This window comes from Eulemur rufifrons, chromosome 1 (assembly GCF_041146395.1).
Source record: "Eulemur rufifrons isolate Redbay chromosome 1, OSU_ERuf_1, whole genome shotgun sequence".
NCBI lineage: Eukaryota > Metazoa > Chordata > Mammalia > Primates > Lemuridae > Eulemur > Eulemur rufifrons.
In genome coordinates this window covers 31,514,105-31,536,391 of record NC_090983.1, presented here as the reverse complement: position 1 = coordinate 31,536,391, position 22,287 = coordinate 31,514,105, and the positions used below count along the sequence as shown (strand labels likewise).

The window sequence follows — 22,287 nt, the reverse complement described above, 5'->3', positions numbered from 1 at the left end:
CTAAATAAACCAGTTATTTCTGCCATAAAGTGACTGACTTCCAGCCAAAGCCAAGCTCTCACTCCCAGGTAAGTACAATGCTTCTTTCCTTACATACCTGAAACTCTGCCACCCTTACCATGTTATAGACCTTTACACCTCATTTATTTTGGCTGTTTTTAAATTCTTTTCATTTATTTGACATCCAACAGATATCTAAAATATGTCTCTGTGATATATACATATACACATCATATATATACGCACACACACAAAATCAATAAATTGTCTATTTATCAACTTTTATCTTTACCCCAGACTTTGGCAATGTTGTAGACATTAGTTCAGGTTCTATTACAGTTTTCCATTTTCATATGAGCTGAAAAATATTACAGATTACTAAATTCAAACAAGCATCTCATTATTCTTATAAAGATTCTAACAGAAAGTCCCTCTTTAAAAAAAATGTTCTCACAGTAAATAAAATGGGGGAATTTTTAGTGTGAAAAAAACAAGAGGCATTTTTCTCTTTATTTATCAAAATCTATTGTAATTTTAATTGGTAGAGATAAAATTTTAAACTTTGTTAATTAGGAGAATACTTGCTTTCTATAAATTCAGTATATTTTTCTTTCACAATAATAAAGTAAAAACATCTACATGTACAAAGCACTGATAGCTCTGATGTATTTTGTGGAAGGATAACTTATAGCAGTTCAAGTCACAATACACTGATTTTTAAAAACTGAATATATTCCCTTTTCAAACATTAGCGCCTGAGACCTAGAAGAGGTTATAATAAAATCTTATTCAACCAAATCAGAACTACATTTTTTTAACCAATAATGTTTTTTTTTTTTTTTTTTAGCCTTTCAGCAGTTACCAAATGCTACTTACATACATTCAACATCTAGCTTACTGGCATGATTTCAAAGTTTTATAAAAACGAGAAACTTTGCAGATATATGATTAGAGTGTCCACAAATTGCATTACATTAAACACAAAGGCAGTGTGGTCCTTGCAGGAGAAATTAAGTCAGTACCCCCTGGTAGAAATGTTCTAAAAAAAAAATGTGTCACATTGAAGCGTCAGTGTTTTCAGCCAATTATCTGTCCCTGATATATTTCCTTGGAGTATGTGATCTATCAGGTCTTCAGGTTTCTTAATCCAAAATATCTGACTGAATTTAGATACATCTAAAAAGCAGCTGAAAGGGTTTCTCTAATAGTCTGACATCACAGAAAGTGGATTGAGAAATCCCTCTCTTTACCTGAAGATGTACTATTCTACTTCAGTCATCATCAGTTCACAAAGGAAAAGAAAAAACCAATCAAAACCTCCCCTCACACTCACAATCCCACACAAGCTAAACAAAAACTACCCCTCCCCCCACAAAACCCCAGCACCAAAGTGTCAATCATTCCTGGGAAACAACTTGCCTCTTGGATTCTCTGATTTGTTAGTTGTTCAAATTTTAAGGACAGAAATGACCTTATGTCCTTGTGGGGAAGAGGGAAGACATGTTAATAATGACTATAGAGCCATTGAGAAAGTGCATTATCAATTACACAATCAACTTAGAGCCCTGCTCTCCAATGGAGGTGGGCACAACTTGATTTAAATGCCTCAGTAATTGAATATTTATGTCCTTGGGATAAAGGAGATGGGGGTAAAAAAGAGCTACCCTCGTTTTAATGAAAAAGAGCAGCAATCTACCACCTTTCCCCATGCTTTTCCAGAATATGATTGCACAGACTCAGAGAAGTCCAAAGTCGTAGCAGAATCTCTGAGGCACTCCTGGTTAAGAGAGAAAAAAATATGATCCAGTAATCTTCATAGTTCTATAGATTATGAGAACAAACCCGTTTTGTTTTGTTTTGTTTTTAAGCAAAAGCCAAAGAATCATTTCATAGGGATCATATACACCATTTCCTCTTATGTACCCTCAGTCTCACAGTGTTGAAATGGGACCGATCAGCCTACGATGGATTGCACATCACCCAAGGAGAAAGGAAGGCATGGAAAAGGCAAACATTTTATACTGCTTCACAAACACATTTACAAGGAATAGGTGAAGAGAAGATATAGGAAGGAGGGAAAAGAAAACCTTATTGCTGTTTCCATACAAAATACAGTATGAAATACCTAAACTAAATCAAATCTCATTATGATGACCAGTATTTTCACAAATGTGGGATGAAGTGTCTTCTTACACAATGAAATATGTTCAGTTTAAAAGGTAAGCAGAAAGAGAAGAGAGGATGTCAAAACTACACCTGGGATATTAGCTGCATATTAAAACTTGGGGATCGAGACTGCTTGGTTAAGGGGGCTCCTGGACTGAGGAGCTCTTTACCTTCACCAGCTTGACCTAGCCGGTCTTCCTGTAGACTGATAGTTGAATATCGATTAGCATTGTTAGCTGCTAAATTAGTAACTCCCTCAGTGCCAACCCCAATGCTGGTACTTGCTTGACTGCCATTTACATAGTCAAATGATTTACTTGAGGAAGCACTGGCTGTCCGGATTAGACTTAAACTATTGGTTTTTGGCACCACCTGGCCAGCAGGCAGGCTCAGGTGTTTTTTCATTGGTGTCAGCTCAACTGAATCTACACTAAGATCAGTTGGTTGCTGTACATACTGCTTGCGAACTACTGAATCTCGAGGGCTCTCACTGGATTTGATGGCGGAGGCTGTTTCTTTATCTTTGGCTGAACGCCCAGTTGCTACTTTCCTTAAGCTTCCCCTCTGAGAGGAGGAGGATGGTTTGGTCCCAATTGGCTGACTGCTGAGGGAAGCCCCTGATGAAAATCCTTCATCTGCATCATTCAGGTTTACAGACTCTTCTCCTCCATTTATACCCTCAGCACCTAAAAAAACAAATCAGACAGACTCAGCAGTAGCTAAATTAAGAAGCAGCTGTGAATAACAACACTGACCTTATCTCTTGAGTAATGGTTGCTATAGGTTGGCAATGGCCCTACTATCAACACTGCCCCTAAACAATTTAGAGGAATAAACCTTAATCTACACAGAATTCTAATATGCTATTCATTCTGTTCATTCAGCTTTGATTAGTCTGGCTTTTGTAAAACTATCCAGAAACCTACTTAGTATACTATCAATATTTAGGCACATAGAACAATTAGGTAAAATAGATTTTGTTAACATAAATCCTTATAATACACTCTGTCATTCAGTTGAAATGACTATATCTATCTATTTAAAAAAACAAAACTCTTCCCTCACCTTCTTTAACCTACCACAAGATAGACTGTACAAAAGAGACCCTCTTCCAACTTCAGTTACCCAGAATTATACCAAAAACTCATTTATGCATATAAGCCAAACCCTTTATAATTTAAATAAAAGTTTATATCTATTCAGCAGGGAACTGCTTTTGTATGGCTTTAAAACCTTTAATGTAGAACTAGTAAATTTTCTAACTCAAAACTAAAAAACTACATTGCTTCCAGCAACTTCACAATTATATTTTGTCTTATGGACACATCTACTCACTGGTTTCCACATTTTCTCGATCAATTAATGTGAAGACAATATCAGGGAGCCAGGGGTAGGAAACCAGCAGGGATATTTAAGAAGGATTTTTATTTTCTGTATTGTGTATTTCTACAATATTTTGAACTCTTAGCATTGAGACATATTATTGTCACAATCCCAAAATACTATAGTGTCCTGTCATGCATAAACTGCAGTTAATGAAAGAAATCTTATCTTGGGGTTTTTGTTGGAAGAAGAGAAGCATATATAATATATTGAGCTTGTGGTTTCCAGAAAGCCCAATGCTCTTACTGAAAGCATGATCAATAGTCTCTTAAAATGTAATACATTTGCTTCTTTCAAAAACAAATATTGGTTTGCTACCTCATTAAGTAAGTTTCCCAGCCTGCAAGAAAGTTTAATCTGAATCTACAAAACAGATATCAACATTATAGTTAAGGTAAAATTTTAGGAAAGAATCTAAACAAATACTACTTTGAGATACAGGTTAACTAAGCAAAATATATACAAAATATTTACATACAATCTTTTATTTAGCATAGTACCTGGAAAAATTAAAATATTTTCTTAGCTATATTTTCTAATATGGATTATTTTCTTCTTTCTAAAGAAGAGTGAAATAGTCTGTCCTTAAATCAAAAGGTACCTTGTTACATCCAGCAGTTTAATAATCTTTAATCATCATGCAAAGCCATATGAAAACGCATTTACTAAGAACAGTAGCAGCTGACACCACTTCTCTCAACCCCTCCAAAAGAATTATATATAATGTACTTCAAAATAAAAACTTTAAATTATATTCATATATCATTTTAGTAATTTACTTACAATTAGTATGAAGAACTACAAAATGCCCAAGAAAAGATAGTTATTGGTTCAGAATTGATATTATTATAGTAATATAAAACTGAGAGAACAGAAATGTATTGTTGGGTATATTTATTTAATTAGGAAAGGAGACTGAGAGATTTAGTGCGAGCTTCTGAATCTTGCTGCATGCAGATCTGATGCCCAAGCAATATGGCCATAAAAAAGATGATAACATAAAAGCCACCATGCAAGAGAATCTACTGATATTTTATATACTAAGCAATGCTGTTTCAATATAATAGAATACTGACTATGTTTCAATCACAGGTAATGTCCTCAGTTTGGTAATAATTTTAATTCTAGCTTTAAAAGTCACAAATAGACTGTTACTTGACAATCAGGAAAAAGGTAGGTGAGGGGCTTATAGTCTCCCTTCAATTTCTTTTTTTGTTTGTTTTTTTTCCTCCCTTCAATTTCAACATATAATCTACCCAATTTTGACTGTAGAACCACTTAAATCCATCATGAAAATGTTTTCTTTCTTTTTTTTTTTTAAAGCCAGGAATCTATGCTAATCCAAAAATTCCAGCAGGAGGCATTGATGGTATAGTGGTAAGCATACATGCCTTCCAAAAGCTCCAGCAGACTTCAGAGTTATCAAAACTTCTCATAATTTTTAGTAGTTTCCTTCCTGCTGTTTAAAAAGCCTCAGGGAATAAAAAGGCAATTGTGTCTTAAAACATTTTTCCTTTGTAATTTTCTCCCTAGGTGACAATAATACCATTCATGATCCAAAGAGACAACTGAAAAGGATTTTTAATGAACTTTTCTATTAATGGCTGGCTTTTCTCATAAATTTAGTTTATACTAATATCAATTTAAAAACCACATTTAATCTAGACTAAAAGGTAAAATAACTTTTTTAGAAATTTCAAACATACTCAAGAAACTTATTTCTCTTTCCTCATGGCTACACCATCTTACCCCCCATTGAAATAAGTGATAAGAAATGTTAAAATAGGGTATTTTAATATTTAATAGGATATTAAAAAGGAACTATTATTTTGATTCCTTTGTTTCAAAGTGTATGACTTTCGATGAACTAGAAGAAATGCTTCAACCTAATCCCACACTTTCTAGAATTTCATCAACTGTTAATTAATACAGTAGTACATTTAGCACAAATGCTCCCAACATTCTAACAATGGTAGAAGATATACATCAAATGGCTCATTTAGTCACCAAGAATGTTGAGAAATAGGCTGTTGTTTAATTTAGGCCAACTCTGGGTTCCACATGTATTCACATTCTCATTTTTATATGTTTATACAAAATAAAACTGACTGCTAGGGATAACATAAAGAGATATATAAAAAAACAAAAAGGGAAGGCTGCATCTTTCACAGCCCTCTAAAGAAGGATTTCTAAAACCCACCAACTTTTTTAGGTCCCTAGGTCATGCACATGCAACACTGTTAAATGAAGTAAGGTCAATCTGGGCAAATGGGCAAGGGAACATAGAGTAGATTTAGATTCTTACTGAGCATGCTCAAATTTCTAATGCACCAAAGAGCAAGACACTTCCCTAAGGTGGAAGTTAACTGCTTTTTGGTCTTTAAAATAAGTAAAAATATATAACCTCTTTTAAAACTACATGGTTTATTTCATAAATTAGTGTAAAGATTCCACAGCAGCAATACATTAGATAATAATCAAAAAAAATCTATTTGGCTACAGTTCCCTGTTTCACAAAGTTAACTCCTAAGGGATTACATGCAAAACAGCAAGTAAATACTGTCCTATCAGAGAGAAGTGTTCTTTTACAGATACTGGTGGTGGGGTGTATGTGTAAAAAAATTTCTCATTTTGAGATACCTACATTGTAGAAACAAGGATCTACTAGAATATCTCTCCTTTCATAATATATTTCAGTTTTGTTTGGGAGCTATAAAATACAGCCCTTATTTATAATAAATTATAAAATGTAGTGTGCACCAGAATAGCACATTTATACAGGAAAGATGTCAGTAGTTCACTAGCTAGACCTAGGCAATTTAATCTGCAGATTATAAAAAAACCAATCAATATCAATATACTCTGTCAAAGAGAGAAAAAATTCATGTTAATTGAACACCCAAGGATTACAGATAAATTGGTCGGCTCCACTTCAATTTCTCAAAGATAATATACTAATGTTTTAAAACTCTCTTCACAGATTTTTAAAGAATTAATTATTGTATAAATGAAATCATTCATATTGACTAATCAGGCTCATGTCCATTGGGTGCATTTTTCTTTCCTAATGTTAGAATAAACATGCTCAGTAATGAAAAAATTCCAAGCAGTTGCAGACCTTTTGGAGACAGGCCCCTGCCTTGTTAGTAGCCATGCCAAGCTGTTCTTTGATTATACAGGGATGCAGACTCCAGGCCAGCACAAATGGCAACTAAAGATTGTATCTGACCTGGTGCTAGGCATATGGGGAGGGAGGGTGCTTTGCAGGGAGGAGCTAATAACACCCTGGGATAGTGAAAACACACACTAGAATGGAAAGATATTCTGCTTGGGGATAGAGAGCCAGGATCTTTCTCCAGTAACTGCCTCACTGACTTCTGCCTCCTCATCTCTGTCCTACCCTCTGTTGTGGCTGCTGCTGAGTTGGGCTCCGGCGAGCCATGCTCAGGGGTCCTGCGCACCAGCACCTCCCCCTCTTGCACACGTTTGATCCCTAGGTCAGTGGAGCCGAGTTGGATCGGGGAGCCAGGAATACTCGAGTCAGCCTCGTTTGAGAAGTCAAAGCCATCTGGGATTCAACATATAAAATTTTAGTGCTTTTGTGCTGCTCTATTCTGTTCTGAGCATTTTTGACCCAGGCAGATAAGAGAATGTATATATGGATATGATATAAACACAAACACTATTTATATAGTTAACATGTGTGTGCACAGCATGCACACACATAAGGCGGCAGATGAACAATGTGAGGTTTGCAAATGAATAGGACAGAAAAATTGGGATCATTAAAATGGCAATTAATATCTCTTAGGCAAGACAGCTTGACTATTCAAGTACCATATGTCTATGAAATACTGCTGGATTCAGCACTTACAAAAAAAGGAAAAGCAAAGATAAAAATCCCACAAGAATCAATTCTTTTATGAATAGCTTGTATTATACTGTTAGTTTGGCCAGTTGTATAGTTTTCCCACAATGCTCATACATGCACCGTTTTTTTTTTCCAGTATGGTAACAGAGTTAAAGCAACTTCTTTCCTATTGGTATTACTAGTTCAAAAAAAACCCCAAAATTAACCTGATCTTATTTTCTGTTTTAACATTCATAAAGCAGTCTAAATAACATCTTTCTAATTTATAAATATACATACATTTATATTAAAATAACTTTAGAGACAATCACATTTCTAGTGCTATTTTTAAAAACTGAAAAATTTTATTAATACTTTAATTATACAGAGTCCTATAATATCATGTACTAAAACAGTCTGTAAAAACAGTGATAAATTTACTTGAATCCATAAGTAGACTATGGGGATTTTGCACTCACCTTCTCTCCTCCATCTATGACGACGGATTGAAGCTGTTGTAATTGCAGTCCGAGAAATCCTCGGCACTGTTGGAGTGACTTCCACTTTAAGTACTTTCTGGCCTTCTTGTGAAGAATCAGGAGCATCAAATGGTAATGAATTTTTCATGGCATTGGCAACCTAAAATGATAATGTAAGTCTATACAAATTTACAACCAATATATAGTTTCTGTATATTCTATACTTCATGTTTCCATAATTTTTAGAATATGCATTTAAAACTTATAACATACAAAAGTACAAATTGGTCAGAAATGTATCTCCATTGTTCTATTTTTTTTTTTTTTAATCTCAACCAAAGTTCTTTTCAGGCAGGCTTTTCAAATGGAATTTATTTTTTAAAAATGTGAGTCACAATACCACTGATTCCTTTAAGTTACCATCAAAGAGAAAAAACATTCCAAAGAAAGAAAAATTATTTAACATTTGAACCCCGATATAGGTCAGTTTAGAATCAGTATCTGATTCTTCAAATGATAAAAACATGCAAAATTTAATATCTGATAAACATTAGGATTTTCTCCACTCCTCGGTTTACATGAGGAGAAATTTTTCCTAAATTGTCCTGGTATTTTCTCCCACCACTTTCTGCTCCCTGAAGAGGCGAGTGAGATACCTGGTTGGTGAGTAACTGCCATTTAACTGGTCCAAGTTTCTTAACTGGGTTGTCTTAATCCAGCAAAGATCCTGAGCGAAAGGATTGTCTTTCTTCCTTCCCTCTCCAGGGAAGCACGAGTGCAAGGTAGCAAGCATTGGATGGGTGTGCCTGATCTTCCCACTCAAAGCTCTCCAGTGGGCTATTCCATGCTCTAGATGGAAGGGTGGGAAGCTAGGTCTTTGAGTTTAGCCTTTATTAGTAATAAAAGATAATGGTTGTTTCTCCATTTGTCAACTATTTTGTCTGTTTATCACATGGTTCTAGATTTGAATAGGGAAAAGAGTTATTATTTATTGGGTTCCTCAGAGATCCCTGACAATAAAGGAATATTTTAGAACTAGAGATTACTAATCTCTTTACCTATATTGCCTTGGAAATGCCACCTCTACTTAATTTACAAGATTGTTGCAAGGCTAAACTATGAATTTAAAGAGTCTCATAAAATGCAGAGTACTATCATGATGATGTAATTTATCTTTTTATCCATTTTGTTTTGGTTTTTTGAGACAGAGTCTGGGCTAGAGTGCTGTGGCGTCAGCCTAGCTCACAGCAACCTCAAACTCCTGGGCTCAAGCAATCCTTCTGCCTCAGCCTCCCAGTTAGCCACCATGCCCGGCTAATTTTCTCTATATATTTTTAGTTGTCTGGCTAATTTCTTTCTATCTTTTTTTTTAGTAGAGACGGGGGTCTCGCTCTTGTTCAGGCTGGTCTCGAACTCCTGACCTCGAGCGATCCTCCCACCTCGGCCTCCCAGAGTGCTAGGATTACAGGCGTGAGCCACCGCGCCGGGCCAAGAATACAATTAATTTATAAGAATAGTACAAAAAGCTTAGAAAATTGGAAAGAAGTAAAAACATCCACACTTGAATGACCTAGACAACTATTAGTATTTTGTGTGTTTCCTCTGTCCATCTAGATTTAAAAAAAAATAGTTATATTTTTTTCAACCTAACACAAGCTAGCATTTTTTAATTTAAAATCTCAAATATATAATTTCATCATGTAAATATATAACTTAAATAATTCTCTGCTGTGGAACATTTAGACTATTTTTATTCCTTTGCAATTAAAAACAGCACTGTAATATTGTGCTTATAATACATTTTCTTGGTATTTAAATTAGTTTCCTGGAATACATTGCTAGACCTGGGATAGAAAGTCAAAGAAAAAACAAACAAAAAAAACCCACCGCACATTACCAAACTGCTTCTGCAAAGGGATGTTTAGAGTTGTTTCGTACTACCATTGTAACATAAAGAATGCCTTTCTCACTCCACTATCGGATGTTTACATTTGTTTTTTTTTTTTTTTTTTTTTTTTGAGACAGAGTCTCACTCTGTTGCTCAGGCTAGAGTGAGTGCTGTGGCATCAGCCTAGCTCACAGCAACCTCAAACTCCTGGGCTCAAGCGATCCTCCTGTCTCAGCCTCCCGAGTAGCTGGGACTACAGGCATGCATCACCATGCCCGGCTAATTTTTTCTATATATATATTTTAGCTGTCCATATAATTTCTTTCTATTTTTAGTAGAGATGGGGTCTCGCTCTTACTCAGGCTGGTACATTTGTTTTTTAACTGAAAACTTACCATTTGGAGATTTGCTTATTTTGTGGTAGAGAGTATGAAGTCTTTTTATTCAGAATAAAATATTAATTCTCTTGATCTTATCATTCCTGCTGAAAATATTTTTCTCAGTTGGTGTACTGCACTTTAATTTTAAAAAACTGATGGTTTAGAATTTAGATGTTTATGTGGGGGAAAAAAATCAATTTTTTTTAGTGACTTGTCCTATTGCTTAAGCTTAGAAGGTCTTCCCTTCTCTAAAAATTTGAATAAGTATTTAGAACTTTTTCTTCTCTTAAAGGATTTCAAAACATTTAATTCTTTGATTTATTGAAGCTTTATTTTGGTAGTGGTAGATGGAAAGGATCTAAACTAATTTTGCCTTTTTTTCCCAAAAGTTAACCAATTGTTATTATGAAATAAATTTTTTCTTGTAATAATTTGGATTGCCTCACATATTAAATATTTTTTGACCCTGGCTGGGCACAGTGGCTCAAATCTATAATACTAGCACTTTGGGAGGCCAAGGTGGGAGGATCACTTGAAGTCAGGAGTTCAAGACCAGCCTGGGCAACATAGTGAGACCCCATTTCTAAAAAAAAATTTAAAAATTAGCCAGGTGCAGTGGTGTGGATCTATATTCCTAATTACTCAGGAGGCTGAGGTGGGAAAATCCTTTGAGCCCAGGAATTTTGAGGCTGCAGTGAGCTATGATTGCACTATTGCATGCCAGCCTGGGCAACAAGATGGGACCCTGCCTCAAAAAAAATCAAATTTAATTTAAAAATAAATTTTTTTGGCTTGGCACTGTGGCTTACGCTTATAATCCTAGCACTCTGGGAGGCCAAGGCAGAAGGATCACTTGAGCTCAGAGTTCGAGACCAGCCTGAGCAAGAGCAAGACTCCATCTCTACGAAAAACAGAAAAAATTAGCCAGGCATGGTGGCATGTGCCAGAAGTCCCAGCCACTTGGGAGGCTGAGGCAGGAGGATCACTTGAGCCCAGCAGTGTGAGGCTGCTGTGAGCTAGACTGATGCCATAGCATTCTAGCCTGGGTGACAGAGTCAGACTCTGTCTCAAAAAACAAAACAAAACAAAACAAAACAAAAAAACAAAAACAAAACAAATAATTTTTTTTGACCCAGTAGTGCCTTTTTTAGGTATAGGTATGTTTAATAAAGAATAAATATAATAACTTACCAACAGTGGTTGAGAAAAAAGTTCTAGCTGAGCTCTATAAATGATGTCATCAAGAACTTCCTGGCCAAGGTCCCACTGTCCATTATACCTATAGAGAAGCAGATCATTCTCTCTTAGGCAAATATCTCTAATCTTCATCACAACTTTTTTTATTGTTCCAAGTCCTACTATTTTGGCCATGAAGATTTTCATATCAATTTTTACATCATTTCATTTATAAACTATCCCCCTTTTACTTATAAGGACAAAATGAAGATTTCAAATACTATGTTTAAAATAGTTTACAGATGTTTCTTCACATAAATTGGTTTTTATTATGTTCATATTCACAGTAATCTATTTAATGCATTCATGAAAACCTATGTAGAGATACATAGTTTTCCACACAGAAAACATGACAATTTCTAGACTCTAATTTTAATGACTAGTTATACTTTAGCTATTTAAAAAGTACTCAAAGGAAACCATATTAGAAAAACAAGATAACGGGCTCATGACGGAACAAAAGATTCAGTATTGTGTCTGATAAGGAAGAAAGAGAAATATGAAAAGTTTCCAAACAGTATTCATATAATTTCATGCTCCACCTACTTACATAGCATAATAAACCCCTGTGAGAAGCTGTACCATAAATTCAGGATCCAGTACTATTCGACCACAGAGTTCTTTCCAATGTTTTTCATGTTGCCGTGGAAACCCACTCACACAAACCCTAGGGAAATACAGTATTTAACGTGTGTGATTTCCTGATTCATTAAATAAAACAGTTTTTTCTTTCGTAAGTTCATTTGTTCAGTTTATTCATTCCTCAAATATTTATTGGGTGCCTGTTATGTGCCAGTCACTGTTCTGGGCCTAGGTATTTTGTCATGAACAGGTGAAAGTTGAGAAAAATAAATCTGTACCCTCATAAACGTACATTCTAGTGAGCTGTATCCATAAAAGCAACAAGTTTTCTCAAATAGCTAACCACTTCTTTCACAATCATCTTTCTCCCTCTTCTCACTCATACACAAATATGCATAACTTTCACTCATACCAAATTGTATCAGGGTGAATCACTCGGAAGTATATAAATTTCAAAACAAAGAGACATTTCAAAATACTGTTGTCTGTGAGCCCATCTTTATTTAAAGTACCATAAATGACTCCCTACCTTCCATCTCATTAAGAGATGCTTCCCAAAAAGTTATGCTTGATAATTATCGAAAGTTATAATGTATTTACATTATTTTAATCAATTAACTTATTAGGATAATTATAATGGTGAGTCCAGAAGAAATTTTTTAGTGTTCAGTGCCTTATGGTCTCGTGAAATTTAAAAATAAAGTTCAATTTAAATATATTTTTTGTAGCAGAGAAGTATCTTAGGTGATCAATAAAGGACTTGCAAGTTGAAAATAGCATTATATTAAGATAAAATTATGTGAGGAAAGTGGATTGGAAATTAAATTCCAAGGAGAAAAAGGAATAATAAAATGTCACACTATTAAAGAGCTTGATCTTTTTTTTTTCACCCTCAGAGACAGGGTCTTGCTCTGTCACCTAACCTGGAGTGCAATGGCACGATCATAGCTCACTGTAGCCTCAAACTCCTGGGCTTCAAGTGATTCTCCTGCCTTAGCCTTCTCAGCAGTTGGGACTATAGGCATGTGCCACCATGCCTGGCTAATTAAAAAAAAATTTCTTTTTTAGAGTTGGGATCTCATCGTATTGCCCAGGCTAGTATTGAACTCCTGGCCTAAGCAATCCTTCTGCCTCAGCCTCCCCAAAGTGTTAGGATTACAGGCATGAGCTACCACACCTGGCCAGAGCTTGTTCATTTATTCCTCAAATGGATGATGGTGGGTATCACATCATTGTAGATTTATATTATATACATTTAAAATAGTGACCCAACAGCTATTTTTTATTATCAGCATTTACATACTAGAAATGATATAATTTGCAACTATTTAAGATAGAATGAAAAATTTTAAATGTAAACTTAAAAATGTATAAGGAATACCTAGTTTTTTTTTCTTTTTTTTTATATGTCATTTTGGCTACAGAGGTACATAGTTTTTCAAAATTCTTTAGGAGATATGAACAAAAGTTTGAGGACTACTAAACTCTGCCATCCCTTTCATTATTAAGAAACTACTAAAGGCCACAATATGCTGCCAATAAGAGAGCTAGCAGATTTCTTTTAATAAACCAGAAGTAGTCACTTATAAATAAACTTATCTACAGATAGGCAGTAAATGCTTGAATAGCCTCTAGATTAGAGACAAGAACTCTGTTAGCCATTAATCATGTTATTACAGGCTAGAGAAAATAATATACTTATTTTAAGGAAATCTATAAAATCAAAGTTACAGCTAATTTAGACTGGCCTTCCCCAATTAGCAAAATTAATAAGTTTTGTTATAAACAGGATCATGCGCTCTTCCCAGTAACACAATAGCACGCGAACTTGAGCAAACCATTTGTGGTAGACAGACTCTCAGGGCCCATGATCCCTATGATCCCTCAGCTCTGGTATTCACGTCATGTCATCCCCTCCCCTTTGAGTAAGGGTGGGATCTGTAACTTGCTTCTAACCAACAGAATACAACAAAGGTGATGGGATTCCATGATTATGTCATATAAGGTAACAGGTCTTTCTGGAGTCTCTCTCATTCCTTCTCTGGCTTCGAAGAAGCAAGCTGCCATGTTATAGGCTGCCTATGTTGGCAGACCAATGTACAAGGAGCTGAGGTTTCCAGCAGACAGCTACAAGAAACTGAAGCCCTCAGTCCTAGGACCATGGGAACTGAATTCTGCCAACAAGTGTTGAGCCTCAGATGAGACTGCAACTCCAGCCAACATCTTAACTGCAGCCTTATAAGACCCTAAGCAGAGGTTCTCAGCTAAGCTGTGCCCAGATTCCTGACGCACAGAAACTATGAAATAATAAGTGTGTGATATTTTATGCTGCTATATTTGTGATAATTTGTTATGCAGAAATAGAAAACTAATGCAACATTTAACCTTTTTCTGGGCTCAGTTTCCTCAAGTAAAAATCAGCTGGAAACAATGAACTCAGAATTCCTTTTATAACTCAAATTCTGTCATTCTAAACACCCCTTGTCTCCAAACTAATTTATATTATTAAATTTTTTTTGATATAGTGGAAATTTCAATTTTAGTCCATGTCTGTCCAAATTATTAGAAATTATGATTTAATAAAGATTATAATCTATGAGACACATAGAACACCCCCCAACACACACATATGAGATACACAGATAATTGGTGCTATTGTTAATCAACTTCTCCAACACAGAGACAGTTATTTATGAAATGTATGGGGAAAAGAGCACATTCCTTAAGACTTTCCCCATATATAAGACTATTCAAAGCTCTCAAAGTGACTTATAAAAACTGGCATTTAGGGAGTGATTAGGTATTATCACTAAACAACCGTAAACTTAGATGTCCTGGTAGAGCTCAATGTCCAGCTAGAAAATATTTCTTTAATGTTGAAATCATTTTCAAGAAGTCATGAGGATGAGGATTCCTAAAGGAATGGAGCCCCAAGAGATTTGTTTACTGCTGTATCACCAGAAGTTAGAAGAGTGTCTGGCATAGAGAATGTGCTCAATAAATACACAAATATGAAGATTAATAACAATTACTTTTCTCACCTGGAGCCCATCCGACAAAGAGACTGGTAAGATGAGGCAGGCATATACACAATAGCAGAATTATAACACAGCATGAGAAAACTCAGAACTTCAAACCTAAAAAAAAACAAACACAAGGGAAAAGGATTACAATTATTTCTAGAGACTGTAGTATATGAATTATTCACTGGATGGTTATAACAATGCCTTAATATTGACCTTCATTTCTCAATCAGATTTCTGCAGCATCCTCCTCGGAAGGTTTGTTTCTATTCTCATTACAAGTTATGTCTCTTGCTGCCTTTTATATTTTCTTCTCTAAAAAATAAATCATCATACTTCAACAGGTGACTCTCCTATCAACAAAGTCCATCTTCCTATTGACTTCATGATAAAACTCAAACTTACCACAAGGTCCTTTAAAATCCATCCTCAACCTACCTTTCCAGCCTTACTTCCCTCCACTGCCCACCACATTTACCATACTACATGAATCTTACCACTCCACAAATATGCTGTAACCTTTCATAACTCTTTGCTTTTACACAAACTGCTCCTTCTTACTAGAATATACTTTTTCACTTGAGTGATTCCTGTTAAAACTTTAGGTCCTGGCTCAAATTTTTACATTAGCCTGGGCATCTACCCAAAGGAAAAAAAGACACTCTATAAAAAAGACATCTGCACTAGAATGTTTGTAGCAGCACAATTCATAATTGCAAAGATGTGGAAACAACACAAGTACCCATCAATACATGAGTGGATTAATAAAATTTGGTATATGTATACCATGGAGAACTACTCAACCACAGAAAACAATGGTTATCTACCACCTCTTGTATTATCCCAGATAGAGGATGGAGCCCATTCTACTAAGTGAAGTATCACAAGAATGGAAAAACAAGCACCACATGTACTCACCACCAAATTGGTATTAATTGATCAACACTTATGTGCACATATAGTAGCAACACTCATCGGGTGTCGGGCATGGAGGAGGTGGAGGTGGGAATGGGTATATTCATACTTAATGGATGTGGTATGCACTGTCTGGGGGATGGACACCCTTATAGCTCTGACTTGGGCGAGGCAAAGGCAATATATGTAACCTAAATATTTGTACCCCTGTAATATGCTGAAAAAAAATTTTTTTTACCTTAGCCATAAAGCCATTCTTATTCTCTCAGCTAAAGTAAACTGGTCCCTTACCTGTGTAGCTCTAATATAGCATTTATCCCACTGAATTGTAATACTCAGCCTCTAGCTCTGTTTCACCCGTTATAAAGTAATAAGCAACTTTAGAACAGAGACTCTAATTTATTCATCTCTACCACTAATATCCAGTAAAGTGTCTAATACATTATAATTGCTCAATAAATATTTATTGAATGAATAAATATATGCTTTTCTAATATTTATAACCTCTAAGAAAGTGCTCCTAAACCTGAATGCACATTAGTTATTTAAGGACCTTTTTAAAAACATACATTTCTGTGTCTTAACCCTGATTGACCCAATTAGAATCTCTGGGGCAAAACCCAGGGAAGTTGTACTTCTAAAAAGCTTCCATAGATGAATGATGAAAGGTATGTGGAAACTCTTTGTACTATTTTTGCAATTTTTGTTATTAAGTCTGAAATTATTTCAAAATGAAAAGTTAAAAATCAAGTTGAAAGTCTAATTCGGAAGCACTCATACCTTCAGATCCTTTCTCTTTCTCCATACATCTAGGTAAGAGAGGGGAGGTTTGTTTTCTGAAAGGATGAAAAAGAATTTCTACCTGGGAACCACCAGGCACAACTATGATTTGAAGGTCAGGTGAGTACAAGCAGTGGGGTGAGGGTGGGGAGGAACACCATACTGAAATATGCCTTACTGGGTATTGAGACCTCAAGCTCTCTTTCCCCACCTGGCCACCAGAATACTGGCAGCCAGACCTCTAGTTAAGAGACTACAGGAGTTTTTTCTAGGGAATTTGACCACCCTAAGAGGAAAGACTTAAAGATAGGGACCCGAAAAATTTCTCAACTGAATGGCCCAGTAAGATCACCCTATGGTGAAGTTCACAGTCATACTAACATGGTGTGAGCTTCTCATTTTTTTATTCTCCTACTTTTAAATATGAGGGAAAAAAGATTACCAGATATCTGAGGAAGTCTACTAACATGAAAAAGGGACTAAAATAAAGAAATATGGAAAAAAGGACCATTTAGAGGAAATAGTATACAAAGAGAAAAATATTTTTGAATAAAGAAAATTATCATTAATATTCTCAAAAATACGTGAAGATACTTTCTTTTTTTTTTTTTTTTTTTTTTTTGAGACAGAGTCTCACTCTGTTGCCCAGGCTAGAGTGAGTGCCGTGGCGTCAGCCTAGCTCACAGCAACCTCAAACTCCTGAGCTCAAGCGATCCTCCTGTCTCAGCCTCCCGAGTAGCTGGGACTACAGGCATGCGCCACCATGCCCGGCTAATTTTTTTTTCTATATATATTTTTAGCTGTCCATATAATTTCTTTCTATTTTTTTAGTAGAGATGGGGTCTCGCTCTTGCTCAGGCTGGTCTCGAACTCCTGAGCTCAAACGATCCGCCCACCTCGGCCTCCCAGAGTGCTAGGATTACAGGCGTGAGCCACCGCGCCCGGCCGATACTTTCTAAAAAAAAAAAAAAAAAAAAAAAGAGAGAACAGGATCATTTCAAAAGACCACTCAGAGAACAAAAAATATTTTGATATACAAAATATGATGGCAGGAATAACAAACTCAAGAAAAGGACTGGTGGATGAAGTTGAGGAAACATCCCAGATATCCCAGAAAATACAACAAAAGGAAAAAGATATGGCAAATAGGAGAGGAAAGCTGACCAATCCAGGGGGTCCAGTGTCCAAATATAGTAATAAAATCTCCAGAAGACAGATCAAATAAAACAGAGAGGCCAAACTAATTAACAAAAATAATTCAAGAAAATTTCCCAGTCTGAAGAGAATGGTTTCCAAATCAAAAAGGTCCACCCAGTACTCAGCACACTGAATGAAATAAATCCACAGCAAGAAATATCACAATGACATTTCAGAACACTGGAAACTAAGAATGAGGAAATGGGGTACAGGAAACATTAGATCCACACAGGAAAAGGGCAATGGGAACTCCCAGGATAATGGTGAAGAAAGGTCCCAAGATAATATTTAACCTTATACCAGGTAAAGAGGGCAACATGGTCCAGATCAGAGTCAAAAGGCTCCAGGAACCCCTTTTTCCAGGAAAGTGAAAATGAGAGAATAACTTACGTGAATTAAGATCCTGAAAGGAGATTTAGACAATTGATAGAAAATTTGCAGGTGTCAAATTACAAAGCATAATAAACAAAGCAAAAAATTCAAAAAAAGGACAATTATGAACTCCAAGGAAAACAAAATTTGTAAAGGAAAGGGAAAGTAATGCTAGTTAATCATAAAGCTCAGCAAAGAATATCTCTGAATGAACCATGGTCATTTATACTAATGAAAAATATGAATAATGAGTTTTCCACAATTACAATGTAACTACATTGAGAAGATAGGAGGATGGAGGAGAAAGAGCTAAATGTTTTATCTTTCACAGAGATAAGTTATTAGATAATGGCTAAAACTGAAAAATTAAAAAGCAGCAAGATACTCAAAGATGTGGAGGTAAATATCAAAAGAATCAGGTAAAAGCAGGGTTTCTCAATCTGGCTACTATTGGCATTTTGAGCCGTGTAAGTCTCATTGGGGCTATCCTATGCATTGTAGGATGCTGAGGAGCATTCCTGACCTCCACACACTAGATGCCTGCAGCAGCTCTTCCCCAACTCAGTTCTCACAACTAACCAAGTCTCTAGACATTGCTAAATGGTCGGTCTACAAGGGACAGAACTGTCCAACCTAGTTGAGAACCACTAGTTAAAAGTGGTTACCTCTGGGAAAGGGGAAATGGAAGGGAGAGGGAGCTGGAGATTGCAGTTTTTTTAATAAACTGTGTAGAATACATATTTAACTTTGGGAAAAAAATGTGTATTCCTGATATGGTTGACTATATAAAAAACTAAAACATACAGCAAAAATAGCACAATGAGATACCACTCTTCATACACTCAGATGGCTACAATCAAAAAGATGGAAAATAAGCATTGGTGAGGATGTGGAAAAACTGGTACTCTCATACAGTGCTGGTGGGAATATAAAATGGCACATCCACTCTGGAAAACAGTATGATAGCTCCTCAAAAAGTTAAATGTTGAATTACCAGATGACCCAGCAATTCTACTCCTAGGTACATACTGAAAAAAAATGAAAGTATATGTTCACACAAAAATTTGTAAATGAATGTTCCTAACAGCTGCTATGGTCTGAATTTTTGCCTCTTCCCAAATTTATATGTTGAAGGCTAATCCTCAGTGTAGTGGTACCAAGAGATAGTGCCTTTGGGAGATGATTAGGTCTTGAGGGCTCTGTTCCCATTAATTCTATTAGTGCCCTTATAAAAGAGGCCTGAGGGAGCTTATTCAACCCTTCTGCTATGTGAGGACAGAGCTAGAAGGCACCATCTAAGAAGCAGAGATTGTAAGCCCTTACTAGACACTGAATCTGCTGGTACCTTGAGCTTGGACCTCCCAACCTCCAGAACTGTAAGCAATACATCTCTGTTGTTTACCACTTAGGCAGTCTAAGGTATTTCGTTATAGCAGCACAAACAGGCTAAGACAGTAGTTATTTATAATAGCCAAAAAGTAGAAATAACCCAAATGTCCTTCAATGATGAATGGATAAATAAAAGGTAGTATATCTATACAATGAAATATTATTCAAACATAAAAAAGGAAGTACTAATATATTCCACCAAAAAAACCTTGAAAACATGCTAAGTGACAGAAGCCAGACACAAAAGGCTACACACTGTATGAATCCATTTATATGAAATGTCACAGAGGTAGAAAGTCAGTAACTGGTTACTAGGGGTTAGGGGGAAGGAAGGAGTGACTATGATGGCTATAGAGTTTCTTTTTGGTACGATAAAAATGTTCCGAAATTAGATAGTGGTGATGGCTGCACAACCTTGTAAATATACTAAAAACCACTCAATTGTATTTTAAACGGGTGAATTTTATAGTATATGAATTATATCCCACTTAAAAAATAAATTTAAAGCCAATAATTAACTGAAAATGTGTAACATAAAACACAGTGCCATTTCCTCAATATTCAAAAAGCTCTTGCAAATCACTAGGAAAAAAACACATAGCTCAATAAGAAAACTGGACACAGAACATGAATATAAACTGTCTAGCAAGGGCTTACAATCTCTGCTTCACAGGTAAAGAAAAACAATGAATGAATTAACATTTTAAAAGTATTCAAGCCTAGTCACAGTTCAGTATTTCACGAGTAGACATATTTAACTTTTGGACTCTTCTCATATGAAACTTGAACTTAAATAATTATAGTTAACTATTAAGTGTAAATTAACAGTTTTTACTGTGTACAGTTTTGACCATTACCGGTTTTGTGCAGTGAATGTTTCCCTCTGAGGATGAAGATCACTATAAACAACTCTGATGAGATCATGCTGACACAATGCTCCTTCTGTCAAAGCCATGGATCCAATTGTTGAGGGCTACACAAATAAGGCACAGTATGAGACAGTGTCTTTAAAAGGAAGTAAAAATCTATATCATGTAACGATATTTAATTTTGTTTCAACACAAGACAGTTTCGGATCATTTATTCTTCTCTTTCAAAATATTTTCCATTCCTCAATTATATAAATTCTACAGCTCCTTTTGGAAATTATACATGTAAAATATATAAAACTAAAAATAACCTGCTTTATTTTTTGAATATTATGAAATAAATCTATATTTAGGGAAGAGTAAGAAAAGTTGCTGAAAAGACTAAAGGTTAAAAATACATCAATTTTGTCTATATTCCAGAATAGAGCTGCTTATAATATAACACAAATAATATTGAAGACTATGATTAAATGTCTCTTTAATTCTAATATAATTGATTTCATGTTTCTAAAATCAGAAGAACCACCCATTCATTAATGCTTCACTATTCTTCATTTTATTTCATAACATAATACATAGAACGTAACTGAAATCTATTATTGAGAAATATTCTATGCTGAAATGATTCCTGGCTAAATGGAAGACATTCTATTTCCAAAACAAAACAAAATCCCAGGGGAATTAATTACGAAAATTAATAACTGCATAGAGCTATGAGACAAGCAGGATACTGTATTACTAGGAAAATGAAATATAATTTTTAGACTACTGGTAAAGTTTCTTTAAACACACTTTATGCACTAAAGGCCACTACAGACCAGAAGTTTGATTCATAACACACTTACTATGGATCTTATTGGATTTTACTTAAAGAAAGTAGATAGAAAGAGTTCAGCTTAACAGGCATCATCTACCTATACGATTATAAGCATTCTCACAGTCCTCAACATTACTGAAAAGCTAGAATACATCAATTAAATTCCTTTAAACTGAAATATAACAACTAAAGCATTAACATTCTTCTAAGTAGTTATCTTTCTAAAGAATAAAAACAAATCAATCGAACAGGTGATTTTCAAGCAATATGGGAGACTTTAAAAATTTTCCATTAATTACTTTCTGCCTCTCTTGTCACAGCTCACTCTTACATCACTAATAACAAATATCTAGTTTTAAGAAACAAATTAGTAAAGATGTTTTAGAAATATTTACCTCTGGTAAGAAATTGTCTTTTTATCTCTTACTCAATATAATTTTAAACAATGCCACATTTCCAATGTTACTTACTTCGTGATATATTGAAGGCTTGGATAAGGAAGGGATAGTGAAAGATAGAACTTTATTGTTTCCATCTTTATCAGCAATTTCCTATAGCCAAAAAATATAAAAAGATAATGAAATAATCACAAGTCTATATTATAAAAAATAATAATTACTTTCTTAACTTACAGAATATATCATTGGCAATTGAGGAAGATTTTCAAATATATAAAAATATGTCTATCCTAGTGTATCTTTTCTAACTTAGCAAATCTGTACACTTTGGTAGTAGAGTTATAATCCACAGAGAAATACTAAGCAAAATACTATACTAAATCAAAGACAACATGACAACAAAGATATAAGGCAGGCACCCAAATCAATTTTATGTTAAATTTATATACAGGACAGGGAGATTACAAATGATTGGATCTTTTAGTAGGAACATAGCTAAGCTAAACAGATTAAAATCAAAGGTCTTAGCCCAGAGATCCACGCTTTAATACAACAAGAAAAAC

General features: G+C 35.1%; 1 protein-coding gene across 1 annotated transcript in view; it reads right to left on the bottom strand.

Moving 5' to 3' along the window:
• Positions 1-881: 881 nt before the first annotated feature.
• The window catches only part of HYCC2 (hyccin PI4KA lipid kinase complex subunit 2), a 63,299-nt gene continuing 41,893 nt past the window's right edge, over positions 882-22,287 (bottom strand). The window contains exons 7-14 of the mRNA XM_069487220.1: positions 21,797-21,877; positions 20,498-20,613; positions 15,006-15,101; positions 11,933-12,049; positions 11,338-11,425; positions 7,879-8,038; positions 6,950-7,117; positions 882-2,852 (exon numbers count right to left, since the gene is read on the bottom strand). Of these exons, the coding sequence (XP_069343321.1) occupies positions 2,251-2,852; positions 6,950-7,117; positions 7,879-8,038; positions 11,338-11,425; positions 11,933-12,049; positions 15,006-15,101; positions 20,498-20,613; positions 21,797-21,877 (1,428 nt within the window). The 3' untranslated portion in view covers positions 882-2,250. The remainder of the gene's footprint in view (positions 2,853-6,949; positions 7,118-7,878; positions 8,039-11,337; positions 11,426-11,932; positions 12,050-15,005; positions 15,102-20,497; positions 20,614-21,796; positions 21,878-22,287) is intronic.